This window comes from Coenobita brevimanus, chromosome 55 (genome assembly GCF_032717465.1).
Source record: "Coenobita brevimanus isolate Jiangsu-jjx chromosome 55, ASM3271746v2, whole genome shotgun sequence".
NCBI lineage: Eukaryota > Metazoa > Arthropoda > Malacostraca > Decapoda > Coenobitidae > Coenobita > Coenobita brevimanus.
The window spans coordinates 33,326,300-33,352,106 of NC_137008.1; the positions used below are offsets into that span (position 1 = coordinate 33,326,300).

General features: G+C 41.5%; 1 protein-coding gene across 1 annotated transcript in view; it reads right to left on the minus strand.

Annotated features, from left to right (window-relative positions):
* Positions 1–25,807, minus strand: part of HUWE1 (HECT, UBA and WWE domain containing E3 ubiquitin protein ligase 1) — a 1,134,422-nt gene that overhangs the window by 99,468 nt on the left and 1,009,147 nt on the right. The window contains exon 52 of the mRNA XM_080273518.1: positions 4,997–5,275. Within this exon, the coding sequence (XP_080129644.1) occupies positions 4,997–5,275 (279 nt within the window). The remainder of the gene's footprint in view (positions 1–4,996; positions 5,276–25,807) is intronic.

Genomic DNA, 25,807 nt, shown 5'->3' on the forward strand with positions numbered 1-25,807 from the left:
GATCAGACATTCATTCTTAGATCTTTAGTGGAAAAGTTTCTAGAGAAGGGAAAGAAGTTGTATGTGGCTTTCATGGATTTGGAGAAGGCATATGACAAGGTGGATAGACAAGGATTGTGGAAAGTATTAAGAATATATGGAGTAGATGGAAAGTTGCTGAATGCTGTGAAGAGTATGTATGATGGCGCTAAGCCTGCAGTGTGTGTGGATGGTGAACTGAGCGAATTTTTCTCTTTGAAGGTTGGATTGAAACAGGGATGTGTCATGTCTCCATGGTTGTTCAATCTGTACATGAATGGGGTAATAAAAGAGGTACAAGGTAGGGTAGTGGATGTTGGAGTGGCCCTGGTGAGAGAGGGTAGTGTTTGGAAACTCCCTGTACTGTTGTTTGCAGATGATACTGTGTTGTTGAGTGAAGACAATGGAGAGCTACAAGGCTTGGTGGATGAGTTTGGGAGAGTGTGTAAGAAACTGAATCTAAAGGTGAATGTAGGGAAGAGTAAAGTGATGGTCTTTGAGAGAGGTGAAGTCAGTGAATGTACAGTGAGATTGGATGGTGAGGAATTGGAAAATGTGAGTACGTTTAAGTACTTGGGTAGTGTGATGAGGAAGGATGGAGGTTTGAAGGGTGAAGTGCTTGAAAGGGCACAGCAGGGAAGAAAGGTTGCTGGTTCCTTGAAAGCAGTGATAAGCAGCAGGGAAGTGAGCAGGGAAGTGAAAAAGTTACTACATGACAGTATTGTGACACCAATTCTAACGTTTGGATGTGAAGCTTGGACGTTGCTGGAAGGACACAAGTCAAGAGTGAAAGCAGTGGAAATGAGTTATTTAAGAGGAGCCTGTGGAGTCACATGGAGAGAGAGGCTGACAAATGAGGATATAAAGGAGCGTTGTGGTGTGGATGTGGATGTGATAGGAAGCGTTAGGAGGAATACACAGAGGTGGTTTGGCCATGTGGAGAGGATGGAGGGTGAAAGACTTATGAAGAGAGTGTATGTGAGTGAGGTGGAGGGGGGAAGAGGGAGGGGGAGGCTGAGGATGAGATGGAGGGATGGGGTGGAGAGGTATATGAGAGATGGGGGTGTGAGTTGGGAGCGGGGCAGTGAAACGTCGGGGGAGAGAGTGACGTGGAGGCGATTTGTTTGTGGCCACCCCAAACGGGATTGAGGCGTCTGGCAATAGATAGATAGATAGTATCATTATCAATATGGGTTTGTAAATGGTGTTTTTTTGGTTCATTATTTATTATTATTAATAATAAGAACTGCAAGAATTCAGCAGTAGAACGGTGAAGAACAAGCAGTGTGGAACTTTAAGCATGGATGATTGAAGATGACGATGATGATGACTGACGATGATGATGATTGATGATTGACGACGATAATGATGATGATGTGCTGAAAGTAATTCTCAGCAAAATATGCATGATGCTGTGTGGCAATTTTTCACAGGTTGATTATAAGTTTTTGCCTGGCTGGTACTAGGGGCTTTCAAGGTTAGACTTAGTGGAAGTCCTATCTATCTATCTATCTATATACCTAGGCTGCTTCCCCCAAGGAAAGGGAGGTAGCCGAGACAGGACGACTCACTCTCCATTTACTCATCCATTCAAACACATTCATTCGCATCTTAGCTCCAAAGGCGAGAACGGACAGATCCTCACCACATCACACCGCACAAGGGTCAACTGCGCAATGCAATCAGTGACATCCGCAGCAGGGCCCGACAACAGAACTGGTTTACCCCTGCCACATCATAACAGACCCATCCCCTTACCCGCACCTGACCTGAGTAGCTGATCAGATCAAATGCGGGAGAATATCCCCTCAGGGCTGCGTCATCACTTATTCATTCACAATTTCTCTCCATTTATTTCTGTCACGCACAGCCACTCTTCCTTGCTCAACAGACATCCCTCTCGCATCCAGCGCTCTCTTCACACTGTCCATCCATCCTATTCGTGGTCTTCCTCTCAGCCTTACACCTCTCACATCAGATCTAGTTATCTTTTTCACCAATCGCTCATTATCCATTCTCTCCATACGCCCAAACCATTGCAACACCCTCTGCTCAACTCTACCAGCCATCTCCCAAACAACTCCAGTTCTCCTTCGCACTTCATCATTTTGCACTCGATCCATACGCGTCACTCCACACATACTCCTCAGACATCTCATCCCCATTACATTCAAACTTTTCCTCTCTGCTACACCCATATTCCATGTTTCAGCCCCATATAATGCAGTCGGTACCACAACACCCTCATACAGCCTTCTCTTTACATCCATTCTAAGCGAACGACATTTAAACACTTTTTTCATTCCTCCCAGCACCTTTCCTACTTCATTTATTCTAAACTTCACTTCTGCATCTATTCTTCCATCCACAGCAACATGTGACCCTAGATATTTAAAACAATCTACCTCCTCAAGCAACTCACCATTCAAAACTATATTCATCCCCCTACCATCTATCAACCTCGTACACTTCATCACTTTACTCTTATTCTCATTTACTTTCAATTTCCTCCTTTCACACACCCTTCCAAACTCCTCTACCAACTGTCTCAATCTCTCCTCTGAATCAGTCACCAGTGCAGTATCATCTGCAAACAGCAGCTGCTTCAGATTCCACTCTCCTCCATCAACATTTACCAGACTCAGACCACCTAAAACTCTTGCATTCACCTCCCTTACAACACCATCCATGTAAATATTAAACAACCAAGGCGACATCACACATCCCTGTCGCAGCCCCACTCTCACGGGAAACCAATCACTCACAGCATTTCCCACTCTTACACACGCTCTACTATTTACATAAAAACTTTTCACCCCTTTTAGTAACCTACCATCAAGTCCATACAATCTTAAAACAGTCCACAAAGCCTCCCTATCAATTCTATCATACGCTTTCTCTAAATCCATAAATGCCCAAAACACATCCTTGCCTTTCGCTAAATACTTTTCACACACTTGTCTCACAGCAAACACCTGATCAACGCATCCCCTCCCTCTCCTAAAGCCACACTGCTCATCACTAATCACTCCCTCTGTACCATCTCTAACTCTCATAATTAACACTCTACCATACACTTTACCTACAACACTCAACAGACTTATACCCCTAAAGCTAGTACATTCATACTTATCACCCTTGCCTTTATACAACGGGACCACACAAGCACTTGCCCAGTCAATTGGCACCATACCTTTCTTGGGGAAGCAAAGCCTCCCAATCAGGTTAGGTCAGAATACACTGACATGTCCAGTCAGTGAGATTACAGTAAATGTGAACACGCTGCTGCAGGCGTCTAAGACAGACATAATACCGTACCTGATCTTTATTATTTTTAGAAAAAATATAGGGTTCTCAGAAATTAACCTCCTATTTTACCTGTAAATATAAGGTAATCCCTCCACTATCCAATGTAATAGAGCCAAAGGCACGTCTGGAAAGTGGTCCCGTCAGGAAAGTGGGCCCCTGCCTGCTGGACTGGTACTTATCGACTCTAACCCAGCCTAACTTTGAAAGCTACCTAACTCCCTACAGGACATGCATAGCACCTATTTAAACCTATTTAAGACCCGACTCACACCAATAATGGACATAAAGTATGAAATAAATGAAAAAGAACCAGAGAATGAGGACTTAGAAGTGAGTATGGAAAATACTTAGCAGCGTACAGGGTACTTACAGCATGCCTGTGGCCGCCTCCTCGAAGGCTCTGGTAGTGGTGAAAATGCTCTTGAAGCACATACAGTAATCTAGTGTTGTGCTAGTTTAACACTGCACATTGTTCTTAATTGGGCCATGTCAGTTTCAACCGCCACTTTGCACTCCACACTTAATCCTTTGCACTCTAAATTCTAATTTCTTAACACTGCACAACACTGTAAATTCCCATGTGGTCTAGTGGCGAGGTATTGCAGTTTATTCACAAAAGCGAGCACGTGCAGCATCCACTGCGATGAACATCTACCTTTGACGGTGGTTAGGCAATAACTGGGGACAGGGTTGTCTGACTTGAGCTTGGCCACATTACCTAACTCCTCAATTTACATTACCAAATTTAACTTTTCATTACCAAATTCTTAAAGGAAGCATTTATTCTTCACTAACTATATGTAAATGGAAATAATCACTCTCCTTATAATCAGCAGCATGTTTATTTTTGCACTATGTATAATAGCAGATTAATCAAAGAGAGCAGACAGTCCACCGTCTCCATTCTCTATATCTTCATACATGTGAAAAATCTGTTTGGTAATGGATCACGCTGATTCACTACCACATGACCTTTTCAACAGCAAATTCACCCACATTTGGTAATGAAATATACCAAATGGCAACCCTGACTGGGGTGGGGGGAGGAAGGAAGGAAGGGGTGAAGGAGCCGTGCATAAACAACAGCTGCTCCGCGCTACACACCAATTTCAAATTACGGGTGGGAAAAAATTCGGATCTTGTGGGGTATATTATTCTTTTTTTGGTCAATTTTGGGTTCCGAAGGTCCAGGCCCACAACGTCCGATAGGTGGAGAGTCCGGAAAGTGGGCGTCCAGATAGTACAGGGATTACTGAACTGTATGTCACATTTTAGCATGAAATTGATTCTGAACTTGACTTTACATAACTTATCTCATGTTGTAAGAAGATTGTAATGTATATGTTATTTCAAGACAAAAATGGGGAAAGAGTTAAAATAATCAGCTGTGGCCTGTGTCTACATACGTATACCCATATAGTTAGGCACTAACACTCTGAATCATGCTGAATTTTTTCTCCCCACGCCCCATTTTCTCAATTTTTTTTCTGTCCAATTTAGCTTTAGATCAATAATACTAACCTAACTTGACAATCAATACTGCTTCATTACTTCCTTCCAGTAAAAACTAGCCTAATCTGGTAAAATTCCAAAATATTTTATATCAAATTATAAGAATGTTCTACTGATTAATGAATGAATGAATACTACACAAAGCTGGGGTACTGACCTTCATGTGGAGCAGAAGGTAAGGGTGAAAGAGGAGCAATCTCATGGTGGAGGTGGGCCAGCTGAGCCTCGCGTGTCTCTGTTTGTGAGGTAGCACGGTGGCGTGGGCTGGCTGCAGCAGCTGAAGCATGAACCAGGAAGAAGGCCTCCACTGCTGGCTGCAGCACCAGCACTGCATGAGTATCCTGTGTCTCCCCCAGTTCCACCAGACACTCCGACAATGTGGACCACAAGTCATCCAAGCACAGCTGAGCACTCAGGCTCCCCAGCTCGGTACCTTCTAAGAAATTAACACTAAATTAGCAAAACAGCCAATCATAATTTCCCCCTTCATGGTGTGGGGGTCTGAGGGTTAACTACCATATTATGCCAGTGTTCATAATGGCTACTGGTACAGCTGCTCCAAGAAGTGATGACAGAATTTGAGATTCCTTTGGACATTCTGTACTGCCACACACTCAATGAAATCTCAGTGAATACAGAGTAAATATTCTGTACCTTCATCACACCATACCACAAAATCTATAATATTTCACACTGTGAATTACAGTATATAAAATGAATAATATGAGACAAAGATATATTAGAAGTTAACACTGTAAGATACATTTTCCAAACATGAATGTGGAATGTATTACTCTGTGCGAAGAGTCTCCTGTGTTTCAAACGTGTCTCTATTTAGAAGACAAAATGAAGAAAAATAGTTGATTTTCCATAATTTTGGTCATAATATTGCAACAGTAAGAATGTCACAACAATAAAAATGATATTGGTTGGGAAATAATAGTTTACACACAGTAGCAGCTATATATGATTGCCATTTAGTCCTTCTCTTTCCCTCAATTATAAGACAGGCAGGTCCCGACCTTATGAACTAATTGAGAGCCAGGATTCTGCTCATTAGTTGAATTCTTGTTGAACGAAGTGAAGAACTTACGGTAAAAACAGGGTTAGAGAGCAAGGCTGAGCACGCGTAGCACTGGGCGCATTAGGGGACACAATGGAATGCTTAGAAGACATGGTGATACAGTAATCCTGGGCACAGCAAAAAGCACGTTTCAAGACCGACCTTGACTGAGCAAGCTTGGATGGAAGAATGTTTATAAAGATAAGATGGGAAGAGGCTCGCAGAGCTGGCGTGCAACTCGTTTCTTAGCTAGCGGCGCCACAGATGTCCGCCGTGTTTACCTAGTGCGCTACGTAAGCACAGCGGACAGGTGTAGCGTGACCCTCATATCGATTCTCATAAGTTGGGATTTAGGGGGATTTTACGTGCTCGTTAACCCCTTAACCGCGGGGCGTCACTTTTGTGACGCTTGGGAGCAAGGAATCATACCGCGGGGCGTCGCTTTTGTGATTCTGTGTTATTTTGAATTCACCCGGGCTTCCAAGTGGGGGCTTGTATCATCTATCAGTACTGCCAATGTCCAACACTAGTCAGCACTCCTAATCTCATCTGTACTCCCATCCATTGTTGACAATTTAGCCATTTCTCCCCGTTCTTGACTCCCCTCCCTACCCCCCCTCCATTACCCTATCCTCTCGCCTGCCCGGCCGTGCTATGCTAAGTAAATCTTCCCTGGAATTTTTCACTGATTTCATCCATTGAAATAAGCCCTATGCCCTATTCTTATACCAAATAATAGATACAAGAAAGAAATAAGGTAAGTGAGAGTGCCATACACCTGGAATTGGCTAATTATCACCTGACAACACCTCAAGTGCACTCGTTCGCTAATTTTTGCTGTTTATTTCCCCTTGAAATATGCCGTATAATCTATTTTCATAATAAATATACATATAAGGAGGGAAGGGAGAAGCCTAAGTGATATTTACATTCACCCGGAACTACCTAATTTATAATGTATTGTCTAGATTTCCTGCCAATCATTTCACTGCTATATATAGCTGTTTCAAGAGGCTAACATTGGTAGTAATGAATTTCCCTAGGTAGGCCACCACCCCGGCCCACCCTTATCAGTTCACTCTCATCTTCTAATGTGGAGGTACGTCAGTTTGCTCTTGCTAGCTTCAGGGAATTTTCACCCCCATGCAAAGGGCCCTGTGACCTTTACCCCTTACTAAACCTCTTTTGGAAAGAGGTAAAGGGCTGACAACTGATAAAAGAGTGACTACGATCTTTCTATTGAGTAAAACAGTGCAAGTGGAATTGTAAATAATGTGTAAACAGCAAGTGAAAGTAATGAATGTAAATATACATGAACAGTGGAAAATAGTTTTATAAGTTACTTCAAGTGACAGTGCATAACACAGTGTAAATAAAATGCAAATGTAAATAACGTAAATAAAATATAGAACGTAAATACAAATGTAAATGAGTAGTATTATAAGAATACGAGTATATACCCTAGGAGTAATGAAAGTGAAAGTTTCACTCTAGCATGTCTGAATACTATGAGTTATGAGAGAGAAGGTGAAAGTGACATTCACTCTCAATGCTAGTATACAGGACGAGAAAGTGAATGCTACGTATTTTACTGAAAGAAATTGAATCCCTACAGTGACAATACTCTAATACTACTGAAGGAAACTTAAGGATAAAGACTGTAGATATATATAAGTGTTATATAGTAATAGAAATATAAAGTGTGAGGGGTTTTATGAATAATAAATGACAGAGTAGCAGGAGCGAACAAGCGCAAGTGCAACAGTCAGACGCGCTCGTAATTTTCATTGCTTTCACAATGGGTTTTTTTTTGGAGTATGGATCCCAAACTACTTGAAAATCATAGAGTAGTGTTTATAGTGTTAATATCTGGCTGTGGTAATCATATTATGGGTTGTCGGGAAGTGTAAAGTGGAGACTTCGTTACCCAACTTCAGAGGTCTCCATAAGTCCTACGGTAACCGACGAAGGCTCAACAAACATTCCAGGAGAAAGCTGAAGGTATGTGCCATAAGCATATGTAATTTTAATATTCTAGGACTAATAACTGATTTTTGGCAAATATTTTTTGAGAGTCTGTCAGAGCCTGAATAACCCTGCGGCACACGCAAAACATTGGTGAACATGCCCGAGGTGTAAGGGTTAAACAAGTGGTGGTGCAAATTTCAAGACCTCGTATTTGCGAATTCTTGTTAAGCGGTTGCTTGTAAACCAGGCCTTGCCTGTAATCATGTTCACTGTTACCATGTTACCTACAGATGAATAAGTATATTCTGTATTAAGGGGATATTAGATTTTACTGTTTTTTCTAACACTTGGCAATAAAGAAGATCTAACCATAAGTTTACAAATCCTTATAAATGAAGAAGCACACTCTTTCTGTGTATTTCCTTTTCTCATACTGTATCTTTATTCTTTTTTTTAATAAACTGAAATATTCTGCTCAACTAAAAATACTGATCAGGAAATTCTGAACTCTGATTTGTATCATAAACTGCGTTTTATCAATAATTTAAGCATTACGGATACTGCCTATGACAAGTTTGTCAGTCCCCAAGAAGCTCCAACTAGCAGCAATTTTCCGAGGTTCTCTTTACAATATTTTCTTCACTGACATACACTGTCTGGCAAGTCTACTGCGTAATTTCCCTTACTGGATACCTGAACAAATGCAGTGTAATAACTGTCTGTCATCAAGTAGTAGTTACCTCCCTTCAAGCTTTGTGATGAACATTTGATACAGTCTACTACAGAGGAATCCAAATCACGCGATGCTAAACACACGATTCGTAATAGGTGGCAACATCATGCAACAGGTTGCAATGTCAATTAATTCGTGGAAAATACATGAAATTTATGAATGCAGTCTCAAAAGTGACGCTTCTCTGATGCCTCGTTTAATATGCATCACCATTATTCCAGGCCCACGCGTTCAGCTGGGCGTAAACCAATTGTAGTCAAGCTCGGAAATTACTAAACCAATCATATTCAAGCATAGTACTTACTATAAACCAATCACAGCACTTCCCTCCCACACCAAGCAAGAAGTATGTTTGCACTTGATGCCCTATCGCCTGGCTCAATGCACTGTCTCCTCTCTGTTGTTGGTGTGTGGTTCCAATGTGGTTTGTTACGGGAGGATTTTCTTTTCCTCCATGCTTCCTCCACCTGCCCAGTGTTACCATGGCAGATCGTAACCTTCCTATGCCTTCAATTTCTTCGAGGAAGGGGAAGAAGAAGCCAACAATAACTTACATCCAAAAGTTAGATGTAATAAGGAGGATTGACAGCAGTGAGAAGCAAGCCAAAGTTGCCCACCGTCATGGACACAACAAGGAAGATCTCTTCAGCTGGCTGCATTGTTTACCAACCACCGCTCCAATTAGATGTGTCAGTGTATCACACATTATAAATCCTCATTTACAGTTTTCAGAGGCAAGTTCATAAAAATGCCAAGTGGCTGTGGTAATCTAGGAATAATAACAAGTAACCTGTCACAGACTCATTTCAGTAGAAATGAAAGAAAAGCATTTAGGAGCTGAATGCTAATAACCCAACAGAATATGCAGTTGACCAAGTCCAAGATTTAGGCCATATCTTGATACCCTGAAAGTTTAATGTAGATGGCTCAAGCTGCTCATGAGATATAATGGTGCTAAAGGCAGGCAATAAAAACTAGTTAGCCTTTGGCAGCCATTTCGGTGACCCTGACCTTGACAGCGAGTGCACATTTTCGAACTCATCCAAGATTTTGGCCATATCTTGATACCCTGAAGGTTTTAGTTGATATGCTGTTCATGAGATATAATGGTGCAAAAGGCAGGTGATAAAAACTAGTTGACCTTTGGCAGCAATTTTGGTGACCTTGACCTTCACCCCAACATCCCATCTTCAAACTCAGCCAAGATTTTGGCCGCATCTTGATATCCTGAAGGTTTCATGTTGTTAGCACAAGCTGTTCATGAGATATAATAACACACACACACACACACACACACGTGGCACCAGAGAGGCAGCAGGCATCTGTCACCTTGCTCCGTGCTGGCCACCCATGGCCACACCTAAATAGAACCTTTATATGAGTAAAGCTCTGTACTAAGTTACACTAAATAATGTTCTAATATAATAGAGCAGGTATAAGCAAAAGTGTTGTCCATACAATAGAATACACCCAATTACGGCAATAATCCACTGATACAACGCATCATCAGCTGGGTGTCATCAGTCACCAGGCGGGTTGCAGGGGCATGCAAACTTGTAAGTAGAAGTTATCTTTCTAAGTGAATTTACCACAAAATGAGCACCATCTTTAGTAAAGTGAATATGGAAGGAGTTAAGAAAAGGGACAAAGCTATAAAAAAGGATGATGATTTCTACCCAGAACTGGCTGAAATGGAAATATATAATAAATTAGCAGAGAAAGTGCATAAACCGGAGAAAATGTTTCAAAGTGAAATAGATGAAATTAAGAAACAATTACGCATGCAGAAGGAAGAAAATGAAAAATTAGCCCATCCATCCATTATCCAATCCTATGCTGTCCCATGAGGAGCGTAGGAACCCGTGGCTAGGCAAGTTGGTCCTGACATTCAAGATGAGAGTGACCAGCCTCACTCATCCCTGAGTGGCATTATGTGAGCAATAAACCCCATCCACCCCTTGGATATAAACCTAAACAGGTGCAATCCAATTAGAGCACCTTAATTACCCACTGAACCACCAAACACCATAATTTGGTTATATGGCTACCACCCAGCATAGTAAATGGTTTCCTGGTGTTCAGGAAACCATTAGGCTTGTCACTCAGTGCAGAGCTACCCATAGGCAGATGGAAGAAAGAAAGAAGGAATGAAATACAGAAGATGAGTGTAAAGTCATCTGTAGGCAGGAGGAGGAGGAAAGAGTGAAGGAAAGAAAGACAGAAGAGGAAGGATGGAGGGAAGGAAAGGTCAGACACCCAATGCAGCACTACATTGAGTAAGTGGATGGTGAGCACCCCCACCTACCATTATCAAATTAGTAATGGAATTAAACAAAAAAGACACAACAATAGATGAGCTGTCAGTTGGGGAAGGTTCACTTAGAAAGATGATTAGTGAAATGACAAGTACAGTTGTCAGCCATGAGAGTATTATGGAGTTCAGAAATGATACTGAGACAATTAGACAAGCAAGCAGTTTGACAGACCAAAGCAGTGATACCAAAAAGAAGATAACCCAGATGAATGAAGTGATGCAAAGTTACAAAGATGATGTGGAAACTGAGTATGCTGAAATGGTTAAAGTGAGGAAAGACTTAGAAACAAAAGTCGAAGGAAAAAAAAAAAAAAAAATGAAAGGAAGTGAAGGAAATCATTCAAAACAACCTAGAACTGGTCAGTTTCAGTAGATATCAACAAATCTGTAGTAATCACTGGTATAGATGAAGAAGAAGTAAGACACAAAATTTTGAGACCAAATGGAAATGGCAAATACTGTATAACGAGCATACTGAGGGAAGTATCAGAGGAAATCTGTGATAAAGACATAGAACACAAAAGGCTAAGGAAATATGAGAGAAATAAGTCAAGGCCCTGAAAGTAACCTTCCACAATGTAAACACTGTGGAGGAAATACAAAATGCAAACAAACTCATGGAAAAAGAGAAATTTAGAGAAGTATGGATTAAAAAATGCCTAATTAAAGAGGAATTTAGAATACTAAAAGAGAAGAGGGAGGAGGCAAAAACAAGGAACAAGGAAATATCAGAGGAACAGAAGAGTAATTTTTTTTTTACAAGGTAATTGGATTGCAGGTACAAAAGTGGTACATAACCAACAGGGAATAAAAAAAAGGAAGGCAGTAGACTCAAGCTATGGTAAGTATATAAAAAAGATGATTAAGTTGATGTACTCAAATGTAGATGGAATGGTGTCTAAATTATTAGAGATGAAGGGCTATACCAGAGAAAAGGAACCACATATTATTTGCCTAACTGACACAAAATTAACCCCACACATATCAAATGATACCCTAAACTTAGAGGAATAAAATATATGGAGAAGAGACAGAAATTTAAGAAAAGGAGGAGGAATTATAATCCTAACAAAGAAAAATCTACAAGTCAAAGAAATAGAGCTAGACATATACTCAAAAGTAGAACTGATTGCAGTACAGATTAACACGTTTGAAGGGAAAGTAATTTTGGCAAATTTATACATGCCACCCAAAAGAAACACTTGGGAAAGAGGCGAATATGAAAACCTGGCAGGAAGTAAAATTTATGGTTTAAGAACATTACTACATAGAATGGAAGAGGAATCTTAAAAAATTATATTGACTGGAGATTTCAATACAAGTATAAATTGGAATACTTTAGATGTATGAGGCCATGAAAGCTGTTGGGGTCAAAAGTTCCTGATTCTTGTGCTGGAGTTTTTTCTAACACAAGGAAAACACCAGAAAAAGAGGACTTGATGATCCATTAGTACTAGATCTTATATTTACTAGGCAAAAAAAATGATACTGACAATATAATGTATCACCCTCCATTTGGCAAAAGCAACCATACAGTATTAAATTGCAACTTCAGGATTGTATATGACATATTTATCAGTAATGAGAGTAAAAGAGTAAACTACAAAAGCAGCAACTACCATGCACTGAAGAGTACAGTACTTCTTAGAAACAGATTGGGAAAAAGAGCTTAGAGGACAAGATTTAAATGTTACATAAAGAAAATTCTGGAATTTATATGAGAGAGGAGTCCAAAATTACATCCCTCATCACAAACAAACAAAAACAAATATAAAGAAATGGTTTAACTCCTAAAAGACAGGCATTGGAATGTTTTGACATAAGCTGAGGATGGGCATAATTGGCAAGTGTGATATGGTGAGGGGTTTGTGGGGGGGATGTAGTTGGGGAAGGGGGGATGGGGTGGTGGTGGGGTTATGGGGTGGTGCTGGAGGGTGGGGAGATGGGGGTAAGGGGGTGAGGGTGGGGTGGGGGGAGGCTGGAGGATGGTGGTGGGGGAGTGGGGGGGGTAGGGTTGGGGATGGTGTGGGGGTATGGGGAGGGTTGGGGTGGGTGGTAGGGGTGGAGGGATTATGGGGGTGGGGGAGTTTTAGGGGATATAGGAGGTGGGGGGTTGGGGAGTTCTAGGGGATATAGGAGGTGGGGGGTTGGGGGTTGTGCAAGGGTAGGAATGAAGGGTGGTGGGGGGCAGTGGGGGATTGGGGGTGGCATTGGGAGGGTGGTTGGAGGTGTGGGTGTTGTGGGTGTGGTGGTTGGGGGGTTGTATGGGTGGGGTGAAGGGTGGGTTGGGGGTGAGAGGGGGAGGGGGGGCATGACCGAATATGCAGACACCCATCTTTTTGGCCCTAGTACACTCGGACAGCATATGCAGACACCCACTTTTTAGGGGTTAATACAGAATGTAAAAAATCATTAAAATAAAAAAAGAGATTTCCTGTGGAACAGATACACAAGGCACAATAGTGAGAGGGCAAATAAAAACAGTAAACAGACATGAATTGATTATACAGACATAAAGATGGAAGCTCAAAGACAGTTTGAGGAAGACATTATAAATTAATGTACAGGGAGGTCCCGAAGACACGAGCGGTTAGGTTCCATTAGGCATAGTCATATAATGAATTCTCGTATGATGAAACACGTAACTAATGATAAAATATTGATTGGGTTCAAGGACCCCATCAAAGGTAAGTTTTCAAGCTAAAATATACGATACCAAATGCAACTAACATATCTAAAATACACGATACCAAATGCAACAAATATATCTATAATACTGAACTGTAGAGAAAAGCAACCTGAAAGAGCAAATAGTATGCAAATAACATGGCTGCACTTTAATTAAACATACAGAACATGCATAACACTCATCTATAGGTGGTAACGTTGTGTTCGAGGTAGGAAGCTGGCCTGATGGTCACAAGCTTAGCCGCGTTGCCAGATTCCCAAACCCATATTATTGTACCCCGCATGTTAAACTTATCACTTTTTTATCAAAACTATTGCACTCATAAACAAAGGCATTTCTACACATAACTCTGTAATTACTGTGGAATTAATATATGTAGAGTGATTAATTACTTATTGTTTGTTTTTTTAGTTAGTTGCTTTCCGGGGAGGGGCACTAACCCTCCGCCAACCCTTTTAGTCGCCTTTTATGACAAGCAGGGATACTGGGGGAGTATTCTTGAAAAAAAACCCTACCCCCAGGGGGGAGTGGAGAGGTATATGAGAGAGGGGGGTGTGAGTTGGGAGCAGGGCAGTAAAATGGCGGGGGACAGGGCGACTTGGAGGCGATTTGTTTGTGGCCACCCCAAACAGGATTGAGGCGTCTGGCAATAGATAGAATAGATAGATAGATTAATTACTGTTACTGAATTTGTTTAACTGTTTAGTACCTACCAGATTATGATACTGGTTATCGCAAGTTACTAAATCCTACTGTTGTACCCGTCTTACAGTAGACTTGTTAATTTTACAATCCCCGATTTATTTTTCAGATTATGAAATTATGAAAGTTATCGCATTATCGCATGCATGCCATCGCATATCGCAAAGCGTGCCCAAAATATCACATTTTGCGATAATTATTGCGCGTCTGGCAACGCTGCAGCTGAGCAGTCCTGATTACTTCTCTTCAAGTTTGAGAGAAAACGGTGGTGACTGCATTTGCTGGGATGACTGAGTTAGAATCCTCACACCTCACCCCCAGACTGAATGCCATATCATTGGATTTTCGAGATCGTATTTTGAAAATACAGTAGTCCCTAATTTACCCAGGTCATATCATCGGTTTCTAATATAGCAAGTGGTCGTATAATGGGACCTACCTGTAGTGATCAACCTAAGCTATTTTACAGCTATATCCGAAGGAAAACCAAAGTTAAAGATATGGGAAAATACATATAATTACAGACAAAGGGATCATCTGTACACAAAAGAGATATATCTGTGAAGCACTAAATAAAAATTTCCAATGAGTTTTCACAGAAGAAAATAATTTTGAGATGATATGGAATATGGATGCCCACACATAATACCAGATGTACAAATATCAGAAAATGAAGTACAGGAAAAGTAAATCAGACAAAAGAAAAGCATATGGTCCAGACAAAATTTCAGGTTGGGCGCTACAAATGTGCGGAAGAGTTAGGCAGACCATTATACAATAATCCCCGTACTTTCCGGATGCCCACTTTCAGGACACCCCACTTACTGGACATTGTGGGAATGGATCCTAGGAACCCAAAAATGGCCAAAAAAAGAAAAAAAATCCCCCCAAAATCCGAATTTTTTTCCCACCCATTATTTGAAATTGCCGTGCAACGCCGAACACCTGGTTTACACCATGGACCCTTCACCCCATCCATCCTCCCCCTCCCCCCTCCCCTCTCAGGGTTGCCATTTGGTATTTTTCATTACCAAATGTAGGCCAATTTGGTAATGAAAAATTCGTCTGGTAATGAATCAGAATAATGCATTATCAAACAGATGGAGATGGTGGATTGTTTGCTCTCTCTGATTAATCTGCTAACCTACATAGCGTGAAAATAATCAACATGCTCTTAATTATAAGGAGAGTGATTACATGTATTTCCACTTGTACTGTATATATAATTAGTGAAGAATAAATGCTACCTTTACGAATTTGGTAATGAAAAGTTAATTCATAATGAAAATTGAGGAGTTTGGTAATGTGGCCGTTGCGATCTGGCAACTCTGTTTCCCTGTCATCAACAGTTACTGCCTAACTTCGATGGTGTGGCAATGGAAGCCACACGTGCTCACTTTTTGTGAATAAACAGTGAATAAACTGCAAAACCTCGCCACTAGACCACATGGGAATTTACAGTGTTGTGCAGTGTTAAGAAATTAGAATTTAGAGTGGAAAAGATTAATTATGAAGTGCACATTGGCAGTTGAAACTGGTATGGTGCAGTTAAGAACAATGTGCAGTGTTAAACAATTATAACTCACAGTATGAAGAATTAAGTGCAGCACAACAATAGAGTACTGTACGTGCTTCAAGAGCATTTTCACCACTGGCAAATCCTTAGAAAAGGGGGCCATAGACATGCTGTAAGTACTATGGCTGAGGTACAGTCACTTCTAATTCCTCATTCTTTGGTTCCTTTTCATTTATTTCACGCTTTATGTTCATTACTGGTGTGAATAGGGTCTTAAATAGGTGTATGCACGTCCGGTAGGGAGTTATTTAGGTGGCTTTCAAAGTTAGGCTGGGATGGGGTCCTTAACCCGTCACGTACCGACCACTTTCGCACCTCTGACACCCCCCAGTCCCGACCACTTTTGGAAAAAAATTTTTTTGGCTAAAACTTCCGCTTATGTTGAGAAACAAAGGAAAATCACAAAGAAAGTGCTTACTGTGGTCTGCAACCAGTCAGAACAGGTGAGGTCCCCTGTGCCAGGTATCGTATTCTATCATAGAGGTGTGAGGCGCTCACGTTTTCTATGGTAGGTAATTTTGGGAGAAACAACAAACACCTCTACATTTATTGAATTTGAACTAATAAACAATAAGAATAACAATATAATGAATTTCAATGACATATATATGAAAAATAAGCATTGTACCTTCGCACGAGCATAGTGAGTTTGGTCCGGTTGGTAAAACGCTATGTGCTAAGTTTCTTGTTTCAGTCAACATATCATTTTTTCTATTTGTATACTATTGTTTCAATGCCATTTTACCATTTTGTACTGTATGTAAATGTTTTCAGCTGTTTTCATTCATTACCATGACATGTAGCATAAGTATAGCGCACGTATGCATACTCAGCGCACTCGCTACGACTCGTATTTCAACATACAACATTGTTTTATCACTTTCATAATATTTTCTTCTTTACACTGAACCTTTCCTCCACCACTATAAACGTTTTCAATTATTTATATTCATTACGAGGGCATTTAGCGAAATGCTAGCACATAATCGTAGCAAGCACACTCTCTAACACACGTGTTTCCACTTTTACTTTACTTCTTCAATCACAATATACTTTACCACTTACATTACACCCATTTACACCCTATTCTGCACTATACATATTTACTAACATTATTTATTCTACTGAGCGTCAGAATATCGCATGAAAATACCCTCACAATGAATGTTTCGACCAACATAATACTCATACACTTACATACTAATATTCCACTTATATTACACCCGTGTTCACTTGTAGACACCTATTTACATATTTATGGGCCTTATTTATTCCACTGAGCATCTGAATATCGCATCAAAATACCCTCGCAAGGTATGTTTCCACTTAGAAATTACTCATACACTTACATACTAATATTCCACTTATATTACACCCGTGTTCACTTGTAGACTCCTATTTACATATTTACGGGCCTTATTTATTCCACTGAGCGTCTGAATATCGCATCAAAATACCCTCGCAAGGTATGTTTCCACTTAGTAATATTCATACACTTACACAATAATTTTCCACTTATTTTCCACTCGTTTTCACTTCCATACTACTATTTACAGATCTACAGGCCTTATAATTACACTGAGCGTCTGTTTGTCGCATTTATTTCAGAGTATCAGCGTCCTGTCGCATTCACACCTTATCAGAAGTGCAGGAGCGTGTGAAACTCACTGAAACATGGGTGAATACACAGACCCACGTCACACTGAACGCACTCATAGCGGGTGTCCTTTCTCTGAGTGGTGGGTCTCACGCGGGAACTGCTACACACATGACACCTGCGCTGGGGCCTAGGTCTATTTGCTTGGGGAGGTATGGGAGTGGGGAAATGGCAGGCGGATAATCTAAGGGGAGGGTGGGCACCTGGGGCTGTGCGGGTGCGGTGTTGGGGCCTTTCAACCGCATATCTTGCAACAATCTCTCTAGTCAGCTCCCTCACAAACCCTTCAAAGGTTTCCTGAACTCCTGTTGTCATGGCGTGAAGGTGGTGGCAATTCAGGACAGTAATGTCAAGCAGGTGAAAGAATAGTTTTTTGTACCATTTCATCGTGGTCCTGGCACACTCAACAGTGGATATCATGGAGTCTGACTGGTCCACCAGGTGCATGTTGATATTATAATCAAGCACACACTCAGGTTTTCATACATGGCGCCTGTTCTCGCTCCAATAATCTACCGACTCATCAAGGGGCGGTGAACCGTGGACAAGAGGCGGACTTCTCTATTGTGGTTCCACACAGTTGCAAGTTGCAAGGATATTGTTTGCCTGGAAGAAGACAACCTCATTCCTGTCAAGTTTCCGTCCCACCTTGACCATGTGACGCCGATTCACCTTGACGGTCCCACATATCCCCGTGTCATGCCTGTGTAGATATCGAGCGAGAAGAGGGCTAGTGTACCAATTGTCAAGGTAAAGGACGTGACCAGGATGAAGATAGTCTTCTATCATTGTCTTTACCACTGTTCCCGACAGACCAATACTCCGATCTTCTATTATGTCTGTCTGTGCACCGGTGTACAAGACTATGTCTTGCACATACCCAGTCCTGCAGTCACACATAACAAAGATCTTGAACCCAAAACAGTGCCTTTTGCTGGGTATGTACTGCCGAAATGAAATATTGCCTCTCCACAACACGAGACTCTCGTCTATGACCAGGTCTCTATAGGGATAAAATGAGGAACGGAATGTCTGCCTTAGGTGATCAAAAACCAATCTAATTTGCCTCATCTGTGTCATTAGCATTTGCAGGATCATCAGCATCATAGAAATGGAGGTGGCTCAGAATTTGCTGAAACCGATTACGGCTCATTACTTGCCCAAATATTGGTGTAAGCATAATAGGGTCCCTTGTCCAGTATGCAGGAATTCGGTTCTTTCGTACAATACCCATCAAAAGTACCAAGGCCAAAAACAAAAACATTTCTGCAAGGAAGACTGGGTAATCATAGAGGATAGAATGCCTGCTCCTTGTGCCCTGTCTTTCACTCTCACGGCGCTGGCTGTTAGCGAACCGGTTTGTTTGATCCACTATTTCCTCCACAAAAGCCTCACTGAAGAAAAGGTGGAAAAAATCCAGCCTGGTTGAATTAGGGTGAATACCAGGAGCAATGCATCCAGCACGCCCCTGCTCAGTGAATGGGTGAATGAGGGGAGTAAAGTCACTCCCATCCTCCCAATTCCAAGACACAAAATCCTCGTCCCGATCGTGCCCATCCTCGCCTTCATCAGGGTGGGGAGGAGATGATGGTGGGGAAGGTTGGGGAGGAGTGCGTAGGGCTTCCCGACTCGCACTCCTCTTCCCTCTGCCTTTACCCTTCCCCTTTCCCTTATCCTTACGGCCTTGGGGAACATCAGGGGGCTGTGGGGAGGAAGCCCAGGAATATTGGGGAGCATAAGACGTGCTGGGGAGTGGCTCCTCCTCACCTCCCTGCTCCATCACCACATCACGTGACTCACCACCCACCTTCACTGTCCCAAGTGATATGCCCCGCCGCCTCACACCACCACGTGACTCACTACTCCCACCACTCTCACTTTCCACACTCCTCCCAACACTTTCCCTTTCACTCCCCACTCCCTCAACGCCACTTCCGCCATCCCCAAACAAAACACTAGGCCCATACCTGTTAGAACGATGTGGTGTGCGCTCGGGGCCGCGATGAATAATAACCTCACGGCCGTACCACATGGCAGCACGTCCCACGGTTATGTCCTCATCCTCGTCGTCGTCCTCGAAATCAGGCTCCACGTCACGTAGGGGCTGGCTAGAGGATCTTGCATGTTGTTTTGGTGCAGCCTGACCTTCTCCTGCAGCAGGATAAGTCACGTAGCGCCGCTTCCTGGGGGACGGGACTTCCTCATCACTGCTGCTGCTTTCCACATCCTCTGGTTGGACATAATCTTTGTCCATCTCCTCATCATCGAGTGGCGAATCACTATCGCCAGTAAAGGCATCCAGGGCGGCTTGAATTTCCTCCTCCGATAGACCTCTATGCGCCATGTCTGAGCGGGACCGTTGCTAACAGGTGAGTGACCGAGCCGCAGGTGAGCGCAGGTCGCGCGGGGTCACCGAGTGTCCCCGCCTGGTGGCAGGTAGGGGAAGGTCGTGCGACGCTACGTACCAAAAATCTCGCATGAATTTTGAAAATTGTGGAAATTATGCAACTTGCAATTGCAAAACGTACCAGTACGTCGACGGGACTGGCAAATGCAAAATGTTGCAACGTATCCATACGCTGACGGGATGTCTCGGGTTAAGTAACAGTCCAGGAACCAGGGGGCCACTTTCCGGACATGCCTTTGGCTCTATTACATCGGATAGTAGAGGGATTACTGTATTCAAGGAATCCTTGAGTCAAGGTACACTACTGGATATTTGGAAGAAAGTAAACATTGTTTCCCTATTCAAGAAATGGAATAGACAGAATCCACTCAACCCCTGACCAGTATCACTGACTAGTGTTTTAAGATACCAGAAAATCTGATAAAAGGAGTCTGGGTAAAACATCTAAAAGAACACAGTATGATAGCAAAGGCAGTTCGATTTTAGAAAGGGAAAATCGTTTTACTAATCCATTAAGGGAGCAATCTCATTTTTCATCTGGTAAAATGAATTTTTGTCTTTCGCCTTTAATTTTTCGCAGACTTCAAAACTTTTTATACACCAAATGTGTGACTATATACTGCTAGGCTATTCTGCCCAGAATTTCAGCAAAATTGGACTTATTTTAAGCAGTGCAGAAAAAGATTTATTTTTTTATTTTTTTAATCGTATCTGCTCAGAACTGCTATAAGTTATACCAATTTCCTTTGACACAGACAGGTGACACCTAAATGATGATTCGCTACTGTTCCCATGTGTGTATGAAATGTACAAAAAAAAAAAAAAAAAAAAAAAAAAAAAAAAAAAAAAAGGGGGTTTACACTTTCCCAAAAAACCCTGGTCATGCCCTCACTAAACATTCGTTTATATAAAAATATCTAAGAATTAAAGACCGCCGATAGCTGTGAATATAGATATTGCTTTCATGATTATAATGAAAAAAAAAAATAAAAGAATCGGTCAATTACTAGCAAAGTAGTTACATTTTGAATGTGAAAAAACAACATTTCGAGAAAAGGGCATTTTTTGTTTTACTCTTCTGGAATTCTGTATAACAGCGTGCTAGTGTAGCATAATACCAGTAAAAAATAATTATTACATACCTGACTCTGTTGGACAGTCTCAAGGAGGTCAGATTACAGTTGAGGTCAATCAGGAGTTAGTCAGGTCACCTCAAGTGACATGCTGAATGGCAACTGGGGGCCATCCTCGCCACTCCCCCACCCCACCATCCATAGCCATGTGCTAGCGAGTGGTACACCAATACTAAATTTCCCTCACTAAATCTTTTATTCCTTATATTTATGGGGTTCACTAAGCAGACTCCCAACAGGACAGTCGTTGCTGCACTTGGCAGTGAGAGTGAAGTCTGTATGCTTTGTTTGCAATGATGAATTCAATGTACCACCACAATCTTCACACTTCAACTTACTACGACACCGTCAGGATGGCATTACTCTCATCAACATCTGTACTTGCATAATGTTGTTGTGGAATCAACAGCCAGATGTCGTGTAGCAGCAGCTGAAACAAGTGTTGGTGGCGTGATGGTGGCAGAAGGCTGCGAGCTGTCACGACAAGTTGATGGTTGAGGTTCACTTTCGCTCTTTTTCCATCTTCTCTCCATTGCTTTGCTCCCCTTCTCAATCTGTTACTGTTTCTTCTTGCTTAGGGGAGGCATTTCCACAGTCTGAACTGGGGAACAGTAAACAAAATCGGGAGAATAGCCGACACAAACAGGGAGTCGTAGCTGTTCGTACATCCCCTCCCCCCAAAATTAGCACACTGAGCTGCTAGTCCTGCTACTCCCACTGCCATACATCCACTGATCGCTTGAGTGGTGCCAAGAGTATCGTACAGAAATATTAGGACATAAACTCCCTAAACAAAAAAAAAAAAGACCTAAAATGCAAAATAACAACGAAATGCAATGTGGTTCAGAATAGGACATTAAAGGGCTGCTTTGCCCTTATGGCCATTTAAAGTTTTAAAAAATGCGTACTGGGAAAACACGTGCTCCTACGGCCGCCAAACTCGCTGAGCAGATGTGGTATGCCATAATTGTTTCACACAAATTTTTTTTTTTTTTGGGGGAAAAAAAAAAAAAAAAAAAAAAAAAAAAAAATCTGACCCAAAAATCGAGTTTTCCCCCTTAAGCTAGTATGACAGAGTTACAGGAACATTACAGAGAAGAGAAGGATGGGTGGACAGCACCTACAGTAATTAGGTTTCAACAAAGCATTTGACAAAGTACTGCACCAAAGACGTTTATGGAAACTGTACCAACAAGGAGGTATCCAAGGTAACCTGTATTGTTGGATGCACGATTTTCTAAAAAAAAAAGGGATACGAGAACAGTACTAAGGGGAAATTACTCATCATGGAGGGATGTGACTGCCAGAGTATCACAGGGCTCAATGTTGGCACCAATTATGCTTTTAGTAAACATAAATGATATAGACAGTAACATTGGAAATGAAAGCTATCTCAGGGCTCAATGTTGGCACCAATTATGCTTTTAGTAAACATAAATGATATAGACAGTAACATTGGAAATGAAAGCTATCTAAATATGTTTGCTGATGAAGCAAAAATACAAAGGAAAATTACTAACAAAAAGTCTTGCAGACAGCTACAAGGAGAATTAAATAAAATTCATGAATGGAGCAATAAAAGGCAAATGGAATTGAATGTGGACAAGTGAAATGTAATTAAAGTTTGGTAAAAGTGAGAAAAGACCAGATTGGGATTATAAGTTAGGAAGTTCTGGGAGAGAGAAGGAACTAGGAGTAATTATCAATAACAGACTACCTCCGGCTGACCACATCAGTGAGAAGGTACATAATATGTATACAGTGCTTGTTAATATGAGAAAAGCATTCACATATATAAATGACGACTTGCTGAGAAAGATAATAACATCATTCATCAGACCAACCCTGGAGTATGCATCAGTAGTCTGGAATCCTCATCTCAAAAGACACATGGATAAGACTGAAAAAGTACAAAGCGCAGCTACAAGATGGGTACCAAGCTTAAGGGATCTAAGTTACGAAGAAAGACTACAACAGTTGAATCTACCAACACTACACGAGAGATGGAAAAGAGGAGACATGATTATGTTATATACATGCATCTCAGGGAAAGAGAAAATAGACATTCATGAATATAAAACCTACTGGGAAGCATCAGCAATTGGACACCGCAAAAAACTACAAAAAAAGAGAGGCGCTAAAGATGTAATGAAATTCATTTTCCCAAATAGGGCAATTGATCAGTGGAATGCACTACCGAGTGAAAGTGTGTGTGCCAAAACTATTCATAAATTTAAGGAGATGTATGATAAAAATGGTTTAATACACGGGACAGTACGAGCTTGACTCAATCCTGTAAAAATACAATCTAGTAAGAATTAAGTAAGAACACACACACACACACAAACACACACACAAAAGTAGGTACAAACATTAAAGAAGGCGGGCAATAAATATGGAAAGGCCGAACCCTTTGGTAACGAATTAAGATCCGAGTAATTCTTTAACAATGAGCACGGCGATTCCACCTATTTAATAAACATTCACAATCTCGAGCAATTTTGCAACAAAGATAGTAAACTATTGAATTGTGACTGCAAGATGTGCATGGAAAAAAACAAAATATACCCATACTGTATTTTAGGGTATTCAAGGAAGTGGGCTGGTGGCCACTGACAGTGTTTACTGATGATCTCTCCAACTGGCCGCATTGTTTACCAACCACCACTCTGACTGCATGTCAGTATATCATGCATTGTAAATCCTCATTTATAGCTTTCAGAGGTATTTTTATAAAAATGCCCAGTAGCTGTGGTGATCCATGATAATATGTAACCTGTAAAAGACTCATTCCAATAGAAAATAAGGAAAGGCCACACCCGTCTAGTAAAGAATTAAGCTCGACGAATCGATGACTTTTATGACAAGAAGGCAGCAGAACACTCGCCTCACGCTGAGAGGCCATAATCTGCCTCAGGCCTCAGAACTCTTCCCCCCTCCCCCATCCATTCAAGGGATGTTGTCAGTCAGGTAGAGATCTTACAATATTTGTTCATTCCCATTAAATATGCTTTACTGATTGCTTTTCCAGGCTGTTAGTGCTGTTCACTGGTGACCAGCTTGATGTGGGTTTGGGGATATGGGGGGGGCAACAATTCCAAGACAACAGACCCATAAGCAATTTCTCAATTGATTTGTTATTTCTAACTCGTGGAATTCTCAACTCACGGTGTGTGCTCCGTCTTATAAAGCCACAATTTAGGAACTTCCACTGTAATTTACATTGCCTTCATGCTGTCTGCCATTTCCCATGGAAAAAGCAGAAATGGAAATACAGTAATCCCTCATTTATCTGGACATAACAGAGCCAAAGGCATGTACGAGTAGAGGCAACATCTGGATAATGAACACTATTCCCCTATCATACCCAGACCCTAACTATACCCAACCTTCAACCTATACCTTACCTATTTGTACAGTACCTATACTTAATTTGGCAGTGTTTATGGTCATTCAGGCATGTTTAGACATCAAAACACACATAGAAATATCCAAAGTATTGCTAAACACGAAGGAAACCATGCAGAAAAACCAATGAAAACCAAAAAACACCATACTTAAACAGTACTCCTCATTCTGGCACTGTTTTCCAAGTCATTCTGCCATATTTTGATGTCAAAACATACATAGGATTATCCAAAGTAACTGTCAACACCAAGAAAACCATGAAAAAAAAAAAAAAAAAAAAAAAAAAACTATACACCACTAATTTTGACACAGTTTTCAGGTTAATCTGCAATATTTAGCCAACAAACACACAGGAATACCCAACATAAAAAAAAAAAAAATAAAATGAAAACCAAAAAACACTCGACCTATACACTACTGTATGTACGGTACCTCTCCTAATTCTGGCACTGTTTTCAGGTCAATCTGCCATATTTAGACATCAAGATACACATAGGAATATCCAAAATAATGCTAAACACCAAGAAAACCGTGAGAGAAAAAATCACTGAAAACCAAAATACAGTGGGCTCGCACTGTGCGCATCACCACAGTGCGCGATTCGCCTTGTGCACGAGTGACCAAAAATCATAACCAAAAACCCTTTAATGCGCGAGTTTACCGCACAGAACGCAAGGCAGAGGCAAGGAGTGGCTCAAAAATGCCATTTTCTACTAGTGCGCGATTACCCCTCACAGAGCGCGTCACGTGTCGTCATGTTGATGCGCCAGACAGAGTCAAGTTGAGCAGCCTAGCGTGATGGAAGGCAGGACTGAGCTGTGCATGTCAAACATTAGCAAGATCCTTGCTGCCGTGGATAAGCTCAAGGAAGCGGTAAAGGAACAGGAAGTGAGCAACCAAAGAATGGAGGAACTTCTGGTTGGTATCGACAAACTCTTCCGTTTCTACACAGACAGGCACAGGGAAGAAATAAACAGGAGAAGACAGACGCTTATAACAAGCTACACACAGCGGGCTCAAGTTGGTGAAAAAGCGGAACCATCGACATCGTCTGCTCCTGTTCCTGTTGAGGATGAAGAAGATGCAATGTCAGAAGTGTCAGCATTGGACTTTGAAGGGTTTATGGCCGAAGTGAGTGACTTTGATGCTCCTGGGGAAGGTGATCAAGAGGAGTCTGCGGAGGGAAGTGTTGGTGCGGTGGGGAGTGCGGCGCTGTAAGTGTTGCCGCGCCTCGGAACCCCTGTTATTTAAGGTCATCAGGCCTGTTGTCTACTGTTGTTAAGGTGACTACCCATATTTTTGTTATTGTAGCTATAGC